The sequence below is a fragment of the Protopterus annectens genome, chromosome 7.part0 (genome assembly GCF_019279795.1).
Source record: "Protopterus annectens isolate FY-2018-M chromosome 7.part0, PAN1.0, whole genome shotgun sequence".
Classification (NCBI taxonomy): domain Eukaryota; kingdom Metazoa; phylum Chordata; order Ceratodontiformes; family Protopteridae; genus Protopterus; species Protopterus annectens.
The window spans coordinates 1,499,995,651-1,500,013,554 of record NC_056739.1 but is presented as its reverse complement, the minus strand read 5'-3'; the positions used below and the strand labels follow the sequence as shown (position 1 = coordinate 1,500,013,554).

The 17,904-nt window shown below is 38.8% G+C and overlaps 1 protein-coding gene across 3 annotated transcripts in view; it reads right to left on the bottom strand.

Moving 5' to 3' along the window:
* SLC6A11 (solute carrier family 6 member 11) overlaps positions 1-17,904 on the bottom strand; it is a 1,657,595-nt gene that overhangs the window by 465,300 nt on the left and 1,174,391 nt on the right. For all 3 annotated transcript variants that reach the window (XM_044078040.1, XM_044078041.1, XM_044078039.1), the window contains exon 10: positions 16,397-16,509. In XM_044078040.1, coding sequence (XP_043933975.1) covers positions 16,397-16,509 — 113 coding nt within the window. The remainder of the gene's footprint in view (positions 1-16,396; positions 16,510-17,904) is intronic.

The window sequence follows — 17,904 nt, the reverse complement described above, 5'->3', positions numbered from 1 at the left end:
TCTGCATGGATGTCATGAAGTTCACCACTTCTGTCTTAAGAAGCATGAAGTTGGCTTTGGAGAAATTTTTTACCATGGTTTCCTTAATTGGGGGGTGGGGGCAGGATGTGGATATCTAGGGTAATTAGCTTATGGTTGGATCGGACCAATGAGGCATTGACTTCAGGTGTGGAACACCGGTCACTCATGTTGGTAATGACTAGATCAAGGATATTGTTGCCCCTGGTGGGGGTGTGGATAAGTTGATCCAGGGCATTGGAGTTTATGAATTCCAGAAAGCGTTGAACAAAGGAGTTGGCACATGAGTAGTTTTCCCATTTAATGGTGGGGTAGTTGAAATTGCCCATTATTAGGGTGTTTGGTTGAACCCTAATATTTTCCTGTACATCAAGAAAAGAGGAGTGGGAATCCTGGGGCATGGTGGGTGATATGTAGCAAGCTACAATCTGGATTGCAGTTTTGCCCAGAGTTAGTTGTACTTGAATAACCTCGGCTGCATTATGCTGAGAAACTAGCCTGGAGGTGTGGATATCCTTAATGAATATTGACACACCTCCGCCTTTGTTGTTCAGGTCCAGGTTACATGGCCAAAAAGTGTGGTATGAGTTATAGCCTGGTAGTGCAGGGGTGCTCTCTGGAGCCTTGAACCAGGTATCAATCACTGCACAGATATCGATGTTCTCCATTTTAAGGAGTGCCTCGAGTGAGTGCATTTTGAGATTTAGACTTCTAGCATTGAGTAGCATCACCCTCAGTTTTTGCTTGCCTGTTCCTGTTATGGTGGTGAATTTGTCATTTGAACCTTGCTTAAAAAAGGCACTATAAGGGCGGCAATAACCTTAGCCAGTATCCCGAATCCCAGGGGTGACAGGTGCAGGCCATCTCTGGCAAAGCATCGTGGTCTATCAACCATGTCATCCTAGGCAGACAGATACCGGATCTCTTTAGAATGGCACCAGAAGCTTAGCCACTTGTTGAAGTCAATCATTTTGTCCTTGTACTGAGGCATCATTCAGGATGATGGCAGAATGCTACTCAGGGCTAGGGTCATACCTGCCTGGGCTAAAAGATCGGAGAGCTCTTCCATGTCTCTTTTCATGTAGTCCAGGGAGATACATCTCAGGTCATTCACACCAACATGGACAATGACAGAGTCATATTTGTACTTGTTGTGGAGTGACCTGAGTGCATTGGTTATGTGGCGGACCCTGGCACCCGACAGACAGCTGACAGTAACCTTCTCCTTGTTTAGCCTGGTGAGTGGGACATCAGTGTGCCTGACTATAGAGTCACCTATGAATAGTGTGTTGGGTACGTTGTTTTTCCTTACTGGCTGTGATTGAGTGGCACACTGAGTCTGCGGGCTATGTGTCATTTGGGTTGTGTTGGGGGGTGGAGGTTGCTTGCATTTCTGCTTTGGAGGACTCTGTTGCTTGAGCAGATTATTATTGAGAGCCTCCGCAGATGTTTTTGTGTTTCTATGTGTGGATTTTAGTTGTGTAGATTTAATGAGACTATGTGATGAGTGTGGTGTGCTGCAAGTGTTTACCTTCTCCTCTTGACTGTCAAGTTCAGTCTTGATTGGAGAGAGCTTTACCTGCAGTTTGGCTAGATAAGTGCATCTCTCACAGGTTGTAGAGTTGAGTGGTAGGAAGAGAGAGTTGTCTGTGTACATGAGGCAATTTCTACATTGCCCCAAGATGCCCAGACTTATCAGATAGACAGGAGAGAACACAGGGAGCTGACCCTTGGACATGCCTGAATAAAAAAATATTTTCCTCTAGATAAGTGAGGAAAGTGAGTACAACAGCTGTTTTTCTCTAAGCAAGTGAGGAAAGTAAGTACCAAAACTGTTTTCCTCTAGGTAATGAGGAAGGTTGAGTGCTGTAGTAATTAGTAGGTTATTTAGTGCTTACAAGTTCTGAACAAGTGCTGATCATGAATAAGCAAATTTAAGTGCTAAAACTAAGAATCTGTATCTGGACTAAACTAGTTACAAGAAATTGGGGGAAACAAGTGCAAATGCGGGCTTTTAAATCAGAAAGTTAAGAGAGATGGAAAAACTGCCCAATGGCCAATAACTACAATTTCTGGGCCAGAACCACTCGTTATGTGGTAGATAGGTTACCTAGTGCTTACCACTCCCACTGATAAGCTAGAAGGCTTCCATCCAACACAGAAAGCTTGGGGGGGGGGGTCAGAAGCTTATATACAGTCCTGTATACAGCAAATCTGAATCTGGACTACACTAGTTACAGGAAAGGTATTTTTTTTAATATATGTATATATATATATATATATATATATATATATATATATATATATATATATATATATATATATACAGAAAAGTAGCTAAAGCAGCAGTAAAAACAATTCAAATGCAGTGCAAGCTAGCACACTTGAGTATGTAGCAATGTTAGACCAAACAGTTTAAAAAATGCAATTAAATTAAAAATGACTAAAAACAAGTGCAGAAGGAGTCTATTAGGTAGAATGAGGTAAATAGATGGGACTGGGGGGAGTGTCCCATATCAAATCTACAGTGGGGGTGGGCAACCGCAAAAGCCTCCAAATTTAAACAAGACAGGAATAGGGAGGATGGGTATGGGAAAACCAACACCTTCAGCAGATCAGACAAACTATACAGTGAAGCAAAAATAACAGTGCACAATTCTGAAGTCAGACAGCAAGGATATAAAATTAGTCAAACAATTACCAGTACACAACTCTGAAGTGCTAGAAAAATATACTCAGCTCTGTATATCTCCAGATAGTTTGAAGAGCACTCTGTCAGGACACAGGAAGGCTCCAGCAATGATATGCAGGCTGTTACTAGGAGGGTCTAATTTTATGCAAGTAATCCTTGAGATAGATAACACACAGGATGTAAAACCAGTTATACCAACTTAAGAAACAGAGAAATGGGGAGGGGGGGCACCTTCAGCAGAGACCTGAAAAACTATACAGTGAAGCAAAAATAACAGCGCACAACTCTGAAGTCAGCCAGCAAGGATATAAAATTAGTCAAACAATTACCAGTACACAACTCTGAATTGCTAGAAAAATATACTCACCTCTGTATATCTCCAGGAAAAAAGCACTTTTACAATTAACACATGAGAACAACAATCATTTTTGTCATCTACTCCTTTTGAGCCTTAGTAAATTGCATTGCAATCTTGCTGGAGCTGAATGTAAAGGATTTTTTCAAAACAGTGACTAAAGGTTGATGATCAGTGTCTATTTGAACAGGTTTAGCATAAATGTAGTTGCTGAACTTGGAACATGCAAAAACAAATGCTACAAGTTCTTGTAATGTAACATCACCAACTCTTCAAGGCTAGCAGGCACTGAATTTGTAGATGTAAAGTTATTTGCCGGTAGCAACCTCTTAATTCGTTACAGTTCTCTTTAATGTGGAAATATTCAGAAGATTTTTACTTCTGCAGAGATTGTGCTTATTGTTGACTGATATTGGTGGATTGCAATAACAGATCTTTGAGTGGCCTTTTATGGATGAAATTTTCTGAAATGGGTAGTAGTTGGTAACTGGTGTCAGAGTATGTAAAATAAATGCTGACAGACACAAACTATGCTTATAGCCACTCCTCCCCTTGAAATTATGTCATGTTGTATTTTGCAGGTGTTGCTGGATTTCCCCCTGAATGTTAATTCATAACCATGATGCACTACCCTGTGATCTTGGCAAAAATGCAGTGCAACACTGCTCAAACCCAGATACATAATGCAACTAAATTTGTTATGGGGCTGACAAAAACACACAAATATCATGTGATTCTTGACAGTCCTCCACTAAGAAGGTCAGTAAGATGTTTGTGGTATTTTCCATGCATCATAATATGATAATACAGAAGGACGATTGACATATCAAGTACATGGTTGCAGTACAAAAGCTGTCAGACCCTGCAATAACAACAGCAGCAGGCAATGATAGCTAACAGAAGCCAGACAACATATGAGCTTCAGATGACCCACGTGCAGGTTCATCCAGATTCTGCATATCATCAAGGAGCAGAGTTTTGCCTCTGAATTTCTGCTCTTCACTGTCCATCCATCGCAAACAGAACTGTGGATGCATTATGCTAGCCAGAATGAGCTCTTCACGCTCCAGAAGATGATTGAACCCAGCCTCAATGGCTTTAAGAAGAGCATCAACTAGTGGCACAACAAGCTTCACAGACTGCCTGACTTCAGACAACTTGTTTTTCAGGCATGTAATGGTGAGGATCAGGATTCCCATGAAGCTTTTCATCTCTGACTGCAGGATGTCCAGAGCCATTGCCAGGGGCTGAATTGCTTGCACAAACTCAGCAACAAAGGTAATTTCTGCAGGCCTGAAGATGGCAATTCCTATCTGTTCCCATATTTCATTCAGCAAACCTTCACCCAAGTTGCAATGAGGTGAATTCTCTCCATCGTGTAGAAAGTGGAATTCCATCATCTTACATTGGGAATAATCAATGCCAGATCACATTTATTTCGAACCACCTCAGCAGCTTGGGTGCTGCGACTAGCCTTGTTCCAAGTAGCATAGCATTTGGCCATGATGCTTCACATGATCTTTTATATTGAGCATCATTACAAGCAGATTCAGCATTCTGTACAGCGACAAGATTCAATGTATGTGCTGCACATCTCAGATTGGGAGGCAGTGAATAGGTGTTCTTACTTTGCCCTGACTGACTCAGCACGGCTGTCACACTGTTGTAAATTATTCTGATCTTGCGCCTGTAGTCTCAGATCTCTCACATTCCGAGAAGAGAGGGAAAGCCTTTACAAAACTCCTGACATTGTCAGTAATTGTTGCACACGCCTTTTAATCTATCTTGTACTTGATGTGAATGCTCTCAAGAGTTGATGCTATGAGAGTGTATGTATGCCTCCCCTGTAATGTGCAGCATGACAAAGGAGCTCACTTTCTTTGAAGTCAAAATTGATCCAGTGGGGGTGATGCCAAAGAAATTATGATTCTGATGGGTCCAAATGTCAGCCGTAGTGCAAACAGCTGAAATGCTTGCTAACGTTTCCATCAGATTCCTTCAATATCACTGAACTGTTTCTCCATTCTTTCATTGTGTATTCTTTGTGAATAGTTATATAAAGTGATATTTTGGCTGAGTTTGTTGTGTTAACAGTCTTGTTAGACCTATATGACATTTTCTGGAATCATTTTTGCATCCTCAGCATTAGTTTTAGCAGATTAGCCTAATGTATGTTGTTGAAAATTTGATGGGTTGTAACTTATGGGTCTTGTGTTGCTGGATGTGTGTACTTTGGTTTAAGCCGATAAACAAGGGAGACAGTGTGCTAAAAAGTCCAAGAACACAAAAAGGTCCAAGCACACTTCATGGAGCACACCAAATGATGTATCCCGAAATCATTGCTTTTTATTCAACACTTAAAACATAAACGCTGCCAATATATACTATGCGTTTTCATCTTGCAAAGCATAGACTTCATCAGATGAATGAACAAAATAAAATCCCATATATCAATATATACTTAGTTAAAACAAAACAGCCAATAGGAAATGATACCTAATAAATCAATTAAGACCAAGCATTAATAAAAAATCCATAAGGTCAAAATGTGATGATAAAATTCCTGCAATAGTCACCATATAATTTTTTTTTTTTAAGAACATTTAATAGTAATGCATACATCATATTACACAGAATAAATTTAAAGTGCATTTAAACAATGAAAAATTGGTCAATAGAGACAACTGATGATCTAACCAATACATACAATAAAAATATGTTTTAACTAGACTGAATATATCTTAAGCAAAAGTTGTTTTCACTAAAACTTCACCATAAATTGCAACAAGCATAATGTTTAACTAAACCCTATCATTTTATTGCACTAATAACAGTGTCAGTTAAAACAAAGTAACTAGTGTTCCATTACAACTTGTCTGCCCTCAGTTTTAAAAGGGGGGCTATACTAATGTTCTAATTTAACCCTGGGAATCTTCCTGCATCAAGGATAACGTGCCAAAAAGTTCCCTATATTCCAGTCTTGTCTCCGAGGGGACCCCCCCCCCTAACATCAGCCTGTACCTGTTCAATCACAAAAAATAAAAATCGAGCATCCCTACAAGTTAAAGTGTGTTTGTATAATGCGTTCCTCTTGCTGAGAGTCCTAATGTCAAAATAATGCTCATAAGTCTGCTTTCTCAGTTTACGCTCTGTTTTTCCAATGTAGAATGCTCCACATGGGTTGCAAGTAGCCAGGTAGACTACCCCAACTGTGTTACAATTGTAAAAAGACCCACCGGCAATTTCTCTACCCCTACTTTCAAGGTAGACTTTGTCACTATTTATAATATATGTACATTGTGAGCAAGCCCCACACTTGAGGGTACCCGTTCTCCTTCTATTAAACCCATGGATAGAACTACTACTTGACTCCAGAATTCTTTCATATTCCTCCCCTTTCTATAAACAAAACTCAAAGTTTCTTTACATAGTGTGGTCAAATCAGTGAGTTCAATGAATCTTTTCCATTCATTTTTAATAATGCCCTTTAACCATCTCCACTAAAGTCCATAGTCAGTCCCTGTTGTACTGTCCTGTCTTCCCCACCAATCCTTCTCTACAACCCACCAAGGAGCTTTTTCCCAACAGAGGGAAATATTTATGCATTCTCTGTTGTGTAACCGCTCTTCTAATCCTCTTAGTCAAGTTAGTGGGGTAACCTCTCTCTCTGTAAACAGTTTCTCTAAAGTGTCACATTCAATCTCAAAATCATCATTGTTAGAGGTCATCCTACTCACCCTAATGAATTGGCCTTTTGCAATAGTTGGAAGGGGTGTGCACTATGAAAATGCAAGTAGAAGTTTGAGAAAGTTTCTTCAGAAACACCATGGACTTAAAACCAGTGTTTGTTTTGTGGATGCTCACATCACATCAAGATAGTCCATTTTATCATAGGCGATTTTATGGTTGAATCTCAAAAAGTCAGTAGTAATATCCAAAAATTCTAGATACTTCCCCAGTTGGTCCTCCGTATCAATCCAAAAAATACAAATGTCATCCAAGAATCTTTTGTAGAAGGACCAGCTGGTCTTGTATCTAGAATTAAGTACAACCTTTTTCTCTCACCAGGCCAAAACAATGTTTGTATAAGTGGGGGCACAACTGGACCCTATTGCTACTCCTCTGGTCTGGTGGAAGAACTCACCACCTTAAAATATAAAGTTGTTCTTTAGTACACTAACAATTGCAACACTACTTGTAAGTCATGGAAACCAGTACAACCTTTTTCCACAATAGCTTCTTCTAACCACTCTAGGCTGATCTCGTGGGGAATAACAGAGAAGATATCTTTTATGTCCACCGTCACAAACAAAATGTTACCCTTACATTGTTCAGCGTCAATACTCCTTAGTGTAAGATTATGCTCAACAAGGTTTTAGGGTTGAAAGTAACTTTGCTACAAATATGCAACATAAATAAGGAATAAAATAAAGCTTGCTTAAATGCAGAAACAGAGTTTAGTAATATGTGATCAGCATCCATACTAAATGACTGTGGCTTAAAAAAATAAGGAACTTGCTTATGAGTGTATTACACACACATCAAGAAAGCTGACTTCTTACAGACATGACAAGAATGTAATTTGCTTTCTTTAAAGAAGTGACAACAGGACATGTTTTTCTAAGAAAGTTTAAAAATATGCTTTTCTAATCCACAAGGTGTTTCCTTGAAGACAGTTTACTTATCAGCATTTGCACAAGAACAGATGTGTCAGCATTTGTGTCATCAATACAGTATCTTTCCAAAACCAAGAGGGTTTGTGTTTAACTAAAAATATAAATAAAGACTGTATTAAATCCAGTTATGTTAGGGGTATTGGTAGGGACACATTTGTCCTGAGGTAAATGTTATATCTCTCACATCATCTGTACTATATGAGAAGTAAAGTAGAACATTTTCTGAAGCTGTAACAGAAGTATGTGTAGTTTATTACAAAAGTTATTGATTACTGCTCTTAAAGACAGGTGCTGCAAAGTATATTCTGCAAGTTTCTGTATGCAACAGACTGTGAATGCAGCTATAACCAGACTTTGATTTCAGCAGAATCCAGCCAGCAAGACTGAGTGTCTTAAGAAGACTTCAAATCCATCACAGTAAGCATCAGCGTAACATCACAGTACTTTGGCACCTTAAAATCAAGTTTTCACTTAGAAAATTCCAGGAATATTTAAAGATCTCATTCTCAGTTCCCCACATAGCCTTTAATTTCTTGTCCATGTACATGGCCAAAGGAGCCATCTTAGAACCACTGGCAGCAACAATGGGTCTCAGTGAGGGATCCCCCTGGTCTTTATGGACCTTGGGAATCCCAAAAATAGTGGGTACCCTAGGTCTAACATTCCTCAAAAAATTGTGTATTGATATCAATAAGCCCCTTCAAATTAAATCACTCAAGGCTAAATCAATTTTTTGATATGCAATATTGATTTCTTTTTTTTAAACTCTTGTGTAAGTGTTTGTGTCCCCAAGAATGTCTAACATCTTACCATCATATGTAAGGGTTTCCATAATAACTGTACCCCGACCTTTGTTGGGTTTCATCATCCTGATCTGTTTACTTGACCTCAAATATTGCAAAATGGCCCATTCTTTAGCATTGAGATTAAATCCACATTTATGTTTAGGGATATTCTTTCTAAGTTCCTTTTCTACAACTAATTCAAATTGTTTTAGTTGTGGATGGAGCGGTGAGTTAAATTCACTATTTCTCCTAAAACTTTCAATGTTCATAACCCTACCAGTTCCATTGAACATCACTTCCAAGTTTACCTTTCTTATGAACAACGTTAAATCTAAAATTACCTTAGTCAAATAACACTTCTTGTTAGGGACAAACTTAAACCCTTTAGAAAAAGGCTGAAGTGATCAACAGTCAATTCTATGTTAGTATAGTTAAAAATATTATAGTCATCATAAGTGTACTTAAAATCGTCCTTACTAATCAGACATGTAATAGAGTCAGTACTTCCCCCTCCCCAGTACTCCCCCTTGCTTGTCACCTTGAAAAAGGTGGTTCTGGTTGTAATATGGCAGATTCTGATTCATAAGCCTTTCTGATCTACGTAGAGGTGGATACTCTGGGGGGGCCCATGGTATCCCTGGGATCAGTATTTTGGTCTTCCCTTGGCGTATTCTCGGTATTTTGTCCCTCAATGTTGTTCCTATAATCTTTGTTAAACAAGTTCCTAAGCCCTTTAGGCTTCAGGTAACATCTTTTTTCTTTATATTCTAAGACATCCCTATCCAACTTCTTAACTTTCCTCTTAATAATCAAGGAACATTTTTTTATCTACGTCTTCTATAATTGTCTGATACTTTTGTTTTTCCAAGTCAATAAGGTAACTGGTGATCTGTTTGTTTAGTTGTTCAATCAGTTGCTGTAAAGTTAAGGAATACAGGAAACTTTGTTTTGGCAAGTTACCCTTGACGCAGGAAGATTCCCAGGGTTAAATGAGAACATTACTATAGCCCCCCTTTTAAAACTGAGGGCAGACAGGTTGTAATGGGACACTAGTTACTTGGTTTTACTTGACACTGTTATTAGTGCAATAAAATGATAGGGTTTAGTTAAACATTATGGTTGTTGCAATTTATGGTGAAGTTTTAATGAAAACAACTTTTGCTTAAGATATATACAATCTACTTAAAACATATTTTTATTGTATGTATTGGTTAGACCACTAGATGTCTCTATTGAGCAATGTTTTATTGTTTAAATGCACTTTAAATTTATTCAGTGAAATATGATGTACGCATTACTATTAAGTGTTCTTAAAAAAATGTTTTATATGGTGACTATTGGAGGAATTTTATCATCACATTTTGACCTTATGGATTTTTTATTTAAGTTTGGTCTTAATCGATTTATTGGGTATCTTTTCCTATTGGCTATTTTATTTTAACTGAGAATATATTGATGTATGGGATCTTATTTTGTTCATTCATCTGATAAAGTTTATGCTTTGCAAAAGAAAAACACATGGCATATATTGTCAGCGTTTATGTTTTAAGTGCTGAATAAAAAGCAGTGGTTTCGGGATACATCGTTTGGTGTGCTCCGTGAAGTGTGCTTGGACTTTTTTGTGACTTTAGTTTAAGTAATAAATTGTGACTCTCTGACTACAAAGACTAGTTTGTGGGACTTTGTAAACTGTAAAATGCTGTTCATCATTATTGTAGCACTGTGTATACAAGTTTAATACACTAGTACTCGAGCAGTAAGCATGTATTCCTCACACACAAATACTGTTTGAGTAAATCTGAATATAAGAATTGATAAACTATACATATGTAAAAGTAACTAGTTACTTTAGTTAGTAACTAGTAATAGTAATATATTACTTTTTAGAAAAGTAATAGTAATATATTACTTGCACTTAAAAGTAACTAGCAATAGTAACTTATTACTTTTATAAGTAACTAACACAACATTGACTGCGCATAGTTTATTTGGAGTATGCTTTGAGCTCGTGGAAACACACACACTTACACACACCCACACACACACATACACACACACACACACACACACACACACACACATGGAGGTTCTTTCAGACTCATGTTTACCCATTTTTTTGTAAATAAGATACACTGGACAAGCTAAAGTAGTAGTAATTGTGGGAGACTTCAAATGCCCTTTGAATAAATAGTACTTTCCATGAAAACCACAACTGCTGAGGATGATAGTGTTTAGGGCTATGGACAATTGGATAACATAAATCAAGGTAAGGCTCACATATTTGATTTTGACCTGAAAAACAAAGATAGTTACTGTGTATCTCATGCTAATGTCATACTCCCTAAGTGAAGTAAAATTTTAAAGATTCACATGACGCGAGATTTATAAACACAGCAATCACATACTTCTGCAAAATACTGCTGTAGAAGCTAGAAACCTACTTATGGAGTACTTGAGAATGTAACTGCCACACAACTACAGTTTGTACAAAGGAGTGGAATGCACTGTATTCTGTGTGACAGAAATGTCTGCATGACAGGGAAAATTTTCTCTATGAATAAAACATTCCTGAATCACAATTATTATTAAAAAGACCTAACTTCTCTAAGACTTAAGCTCTAAATAGACAAAAGACTACTCTTCAAACAGTTTTTCAGAAACTACATTATAGGCATACTCATCCAACAATTTCTTTATTCATGTATATTAATAAGTGGTAATCATTAGGATAAGAACTGGCAAAAATTAATGGTGAAAGTTACGCAATTGGTGGACACATGGTCTGGGAAGGTGGGAACAATTTGTTGGGTGACAGAGATGAAAGACAGTGTGGCACTTCCACTGGATCTTTATCCAATGTGACTTATGGGAACTAGCCTGCAAGATCAAGGTGTATTGGGAGTTACAATCAAACTGTGATATGTCTGTTTCTCAAGAGAAAAGGAGTAGATTAGAGAAGGGCAGGTTGCAAACAAGTATACAGTTGGGATATGGGGTATGGCTGATTGTTGAGTGTCATGTTACAGCAATAAATCTGATACAATGGATTAGGTGACTGGTGGTTGATAGACTGAGGTGACACTACTGGAGGAGGTGTGGGTGGGGCTGCAGAAGCTGGGGATCCAGGCAGTGGAAACGTATATTGAGCAGGTTATCCCACAGACTATATGGTATATACATTCCACACATAGTCTGCATCAGCTGTCTGTCTACCCTGACTGGGCAGGATATACTTGTACTGGGTTGGTGAATATGGGTATGGAAGGGAAGCATGATATAGGTTTAAAGGTGTGTACTAGGCTAATGGCCCTTGAGCTTTTCCAAGCCTAGCCTATAGGATTACCCTGGCATCGTGCCACCCGACCTTAGTTCCCAGTGCCTCTGTCGAGTAGAGCCACTGGAGTGATCCCCAGGGTGAAGTTTCTATTTCCCATCCACTCATCAAGATTTCTTTTGAAGAGGGCCAGTGAGGTGCTCTATTTGACATGTATGGGAAGTCTATTCCATAGCATGGGCAGTCTCTGGGTTATGAACCTGTCCTTCCAGCATGTTCTGTTGATTGTGGTAATGAGGTTGAGGTCTCTGGAGCATGTGGTGCAAAGGGATTGGGATTTCTTTAGATGTCATTGGTCTCAGTGAGGCCTTTCTGTAGGATGTCAACATCACTTGGGGAATATATAATAGCTCCCAACTTGCAATTGTCTGCGAACTTTGTCAGCCAGAGTCCCTTCATGTTGGCCTGGGCTTCAGAGAAGTAGATACCAAACAGGAGAGGACCCAGGACCAACCCCTGTGGGACTCCACTCGTGACTGGTCGGCAGTCTGACTTGGAGTCAGCTACTTTTACACTGTGGATTCTATCTGTGAGCCGGTTTTCAACCCACCTAATCATATAGGGGTTGATGCCTAGCTTAGTGAGTTTTTCTATGATTCCTGAGTGGGCAGTGGTATCAAAGGCCTTGGCCAGATCAAGCTAGGCTGTATGAACCACCTTGCCTTCATCCACAGCTCTGGTGACTGACTCAAAGAAGTTGACCAAGTTGAGCAGGCATGATCTACGCTTCACAAAACCAAACTGTATGGGATCCAGAGTTTGGAGATTCCCTATATCCTTGTTTATTAGGTCCATGATGATGAGTTCCATATCTTTGCATATCAGACTTATCAGACTAATGGGGCAATAGTTCCCAGGGTCTGTAGTCACTCCTTCTTTGCGGACAGGGATGACTGTAGCAGTGCGCCATTCTATAGGGACAAAGCCTGAGGTCAGGCTGTGATTGAAGAGGGCACACAAGGTGAGGTGTCAGTTCACTCTGTAGCTCATGTAGAACACAGCCAGGGATATTGTCAGGTCCTATAGAAGCTGTGTTCTTGGCCTTAGATAGTGCTGTTTTAACCTGTGCAGTGGTAATAGTAATACCCGGTGCCTAGCAATCTACTGGTATTGTTATTGGCCCTTTGAGGGGGGATTAAGATGGCATTGTATCTGCTGGCCAGTATACTGGCAATATCTGTTGGCTCGGTATAGGAGGTACCATTGCGCACTAGCTGAGAGAAAATCTGGGTATTGCTATGGAGATTCTTTACATAACTATAGAAGGCCTTGTAGTTGTCTTTACTATCTGCTGGAATTCTGTTTTCATAGCTAGCTTTGGAGGATTTGATGAGGGATCTCAAAATTTTGTTGAGGCTGATAAGGGAGTTTTTCCAGTCTTGGGACTTCACCTTATTCTACATCAGTTTCCTCCTTCTGTTGTACAGTTTGTTTATGGCAGGGGACCACCAGATTGGCTTCCTTTTTTTTGGAGGACAGCATCTTGGTTCTATTGGGTATAGAGATATCCATCCATTTATGTATGTGTTCGCACAGTGCATCGGTGTATGATTTGGCAGTCATGCAACTATTCTCCATTTGCATGGGTGCCATGAAGTTAGCCACCTCTGTTTTTAGGAGCCTAAAGTTAGCTTTGGAGAAGATTTTCATGGTGGCTACCTTTGCGAGGGGTGGGGGGGTGGGAGCGATGTGGATTTCCAAGGTGATTAGTTTGTGGTCGGATCTAACCAGGGAGGAGTTGACTATTGGTGTAGAGCAATGGTCACCCATGTTACTAATGACCAGGTCAAGGATGTTTCTACCTCTAGTGGGGGTAAGAACGAGCTGGTCCATGGCATTGGAATTAATGAATTCCAGGAAACATTGGGCAAGTGCATTTGTACATGAGTAGTTTTCCCAGTAAATGGAGGGGTTGTTGAAGTCGTCCAGTATGAGAGTGTTATGTTGGACCCCAATATTCTCCAGGGTGTTTAAGAACATAGAATGTGAGTCTTGGGACATAGTTGGGGACCTATAGCAGGCTATGACCTCAGTCGCTGTCTTACCCAATGTTAGCTGCACATAATGCATCAGAGATACTTCAGGTGTGGCTAACATTGGGTAAGACAGCGATTGAAGTTGTAGTCTATAGCAGGCTACAACCTCAATCGCTGTCTTACCCAATGTTAGCTGCACCTGAAGTATCTCTGATGCATTATGTTGAGCTACCAGTCTGGAGGTGTGCATATCCTTTATGAGTATGGAAACACCACCACCTTTGGAGCTTCGTTCCAAGTTCTGGGGCCGAAAGGTGTGGAATGAGTCATAGCCTGGTAGTGAAGGGGTGCTTTCTGCTGCTTTGGGCCAGGTCTCTGTTACAGCAAAAATGTTGATGTACTCCATTTTAAGGAGTGCTTCAAGTGAGTGCATTTTGAGCTTTAGACTTCTAGCATTAAGCAGCATGACCCTCAGATTGCATTTGTTTGTAGCTGTTATGGTGGTAATTTGGTCTTTGTTGAGTATAATGGATGGTAATTTGAGGACTGTACATGTTATTAAAGAAAGGGAATAGAAGAAGTAGGGCTTGAGATTTACAGATGAATTCTGGGTACAGGTGGTGAAGATATATTTCTGAGAACCTGGGTGACAGGTATAGGTTGAGGAGAGGTGACTGGTTTTATTAAGTGATTTTGCATCCATTTGGTGTGATGAGTGTATCAGGCTAGGAGCCTTGGAAGGTGACAGGGGAGGCTAAGGTGAGCCAACGTGAGTGAGCTTGATAGAAGAAGAGAAGGCTAGGGGTTATACAGTTAGCTTGTGTGGAAGATGTGCTGGGGATAGAAATGGGGAGACTACATCAGAGGTGCACAGAGAGAATGAGTTCTGAGACAGAGGTAATGTGTAGGAAGTAGTTTGGAAGGTGGTGTTAAGTCTGGGTCTGCTCTAAGACATGCACTAAAATTTATCACATAGGTGATACAACACACAAAGAAGAATTAAGGAGAAGGGTTAGTGGGAACCAACACTTTACTTCAGCTTTGCACAGGAAGGGACAGATAATCTAAATATACGGTGGTTTTGTAATGTGTCATTTACATGTGTTAAAGAGATGATGGATATCTGGAGTGAGGTATTTAAGAAGGAACCTACAAATAGTCTTAATGTTTGTTTGGAGAAAAGATTCCTGGCAGGTGGGTGCAAATGGCGAGTATAGATTTTTGATGACAACTGGGCAGATATGTTTTTGATAGGGAAGGAGCTTACAGCAAAGAGAAGCAGGTTAATACATGCAATACATTACAAAGATGGGGTTGAGGAAGTGGAAAGATAGTTTAGGATCTCAGCCAGGCTGTTTGGACAAAGTGCGGAGAAGAAGAAAATCTAAGTGGAGCGAGAAGAGTTGAGTTTATGACAGAAGAGAAAGGTGACTATTAGGGAAGGAAAGCGTGTATTATTTATGGTAATTTAATTATGCTTAAGTTAGCTGAGATGAGGAGTATAAGAATCATGTCTGGTACGACAGAATAGTGTATGTTTTGCCTTAGGGATGTATGAGGTGGGTTTAGGGGTGTACAAGTTCAGTCCTGTCTTTTCTTAGCCTGCATTATGGGATTATATTGGAGTCATAGTTTATATTCATGTTATGTTGGACTTTTTTTTCAAGGAATATTATTTTATGCATGTATGATTTCTTTTCTTTGGTGTTGCACTATGTTGAAATATTATGATTCAACACATGATATACAGAAAAAAAATACTAACAAAAACATATTTATTAAATCATTTAAATAGGAATAAAAACTAACAGTTTTATCTAATTTAGAGACCAGGGTAGAGAGCTATTTGGAACATTTGAAATGCCTTTTTCGAGCTTTTAGAATGCTATGCCTTACCTGAACAACATACCTCATCCATATTAACTCCGGTAACTCAAAAAGAAGCTATACAGAAACTTTCTGACAATATCTGAAATGTTATTTAACAATTAAAACATTCCACTTAGTAGACATAGGGATTCCAAAATGGAAAAGAAAACTGTCAAAAAACTGCAACATTTCAAACGTACTGCTCCTAACAGAAAATAGAGTGCATCCAGTTTTGCTTCCTTGTACCTTCATATAAAAATGGATATTGTCTCAGGAAACTTTTGTAAAGCATTTGGTTTTGAGTGAGCTTTACTTTGCTTTAAATTCTCAGATCTGACTTTTGTAAAGCATTTGGTATTGAGTGACTTTTACCTTGCTTTAAATTCTCAGATCTGATGCCCTTTCGAATGAGTCGTGGTTTAAATTATAACATCTATATTCACTGTGTAAGAAAATGCTAAGGAAGCATTGTGTGCCAGATGTCTGCTATGCAGTTATATAAAGTGAAGCAATTATCTCATGCAAGTAAGCCAACAAGCTTATGCTTTGTAAAGCAGTGTGCGCATACTATAATAGAGTTAGTATACTCCTATATGAATGTCACAAGTCATAATAGCTGCTTCAAACCCTACAAGCTCTGCCTATTTATTTTTTCTCTGTTTTTTAAAATAAGTAAAGCACTTTTTCTTACCTGGCTGTCTAATCCAAGGAAGATAAGCATCAGGAAGAATAAGGCTGCCCACAGTGGGGAAATAGGCATCATGGTTACTGCTTTGGGATAAGCAATAAATGCAAGCCCCGGTCCTGCAAATGAAGACAAAATATATAGAAATAACAGATAAACATTTCCCTGTAGCCCAAAGTCTTATTTATATTATATTTCTACTATATACACAAGCAAATTAATGTGAAACTCAAATGACTGAAGTAAATGATTTCCTGTAATGCTTTCTAGTTACAGCCTCTAGAGTTGGGCTTCATAATTAGCATACCTTTGACGACCCTTGCTTAAAGTTATTTTTGTTAGCTTCATTCCTTGTTTTCATTCATACATTTGTAAACATCTAATATATATGTATATATATATATATATATATATATATATATATATATATATCTGTGTGTGTGTGTGTGTGTGTGTGTGTGTGTGTAGGTTTATTTTTTAAGAGAAATCCAAATCACTCTTGCTAGTTTAGTTGATTTTAAATATACTTAAGCACTTGACATTTGCATTGCAAATATATGCAATGAACCCATATGTTTATTGGGTTGATTTTACTTACTTATGTGAGCCAGCTGAAATCATTTTATCCTTCAGCTTAAGCATGTGTATTATATGATCAAGGAAATTAACTAACGAGAAACATATTCCTTTAACTCTTTCTTAGTGTGTAATAAACGCTAAGATGACATAAGTAGCATTAAGAAGAAACAGTAGTAGCATTAAGAAGAAACAAAGTACAGGATAATTCATTTTCTTTTAGTAACACATTTGTAATATATTTGCTTTCACCTTCTTAAATCTAAAAACTAAAGAAATAGCACTAATGATTTACTGAAGCAAATGATACTGACTCTTAGCACCCTGAATACCCTTAGGATTGCTGGCTATAACCTCTTCTAATTACTTTCATGCTATAAACTGCCCACTCATGTCCTGGGAAGCGGCCAAGTAGTGGGCATGAAATAGCTGCAATGAGAGGATGTCACTCAATTATGTGACTTTTTAACAGTTTCCATCACCTCTCATCAGTGGGTACATTCTCAACTGGAGAGTTACTGCTGGAATACATACCCAAGATATATCCCCTCCCAACCTACAGGCAAAAACAAACATGCAAAAACCTTTCCACTTTGCTTGCCTCCAACTGGCGTTCCAGTGCACAGACTGCTATTTAAACTCAAAGTGTCGGTGGCATGGTGGCACAGGTAGATACCCTGTCTGTGATGCAGTGAGCTAGAATGGTCTAAAACAGTTGAAAAGCCATTTTACTTAAATCAGCCTTTATGTTCTTAGATCTCTTCAAGATGAGACAATATTTTCTCTAAGATACTGCAATCTAGAAATCACTTAATTTGCTGGCTTTCCACAAGAAAAAAAAATGTATTTTGCTGTTCCATCCACATTCCTTTTATTTTCAGCCAATGACAGTGGTAGCAGTGCATTACTTTGGGTGAGGAGAATTACAGTTTGAAATA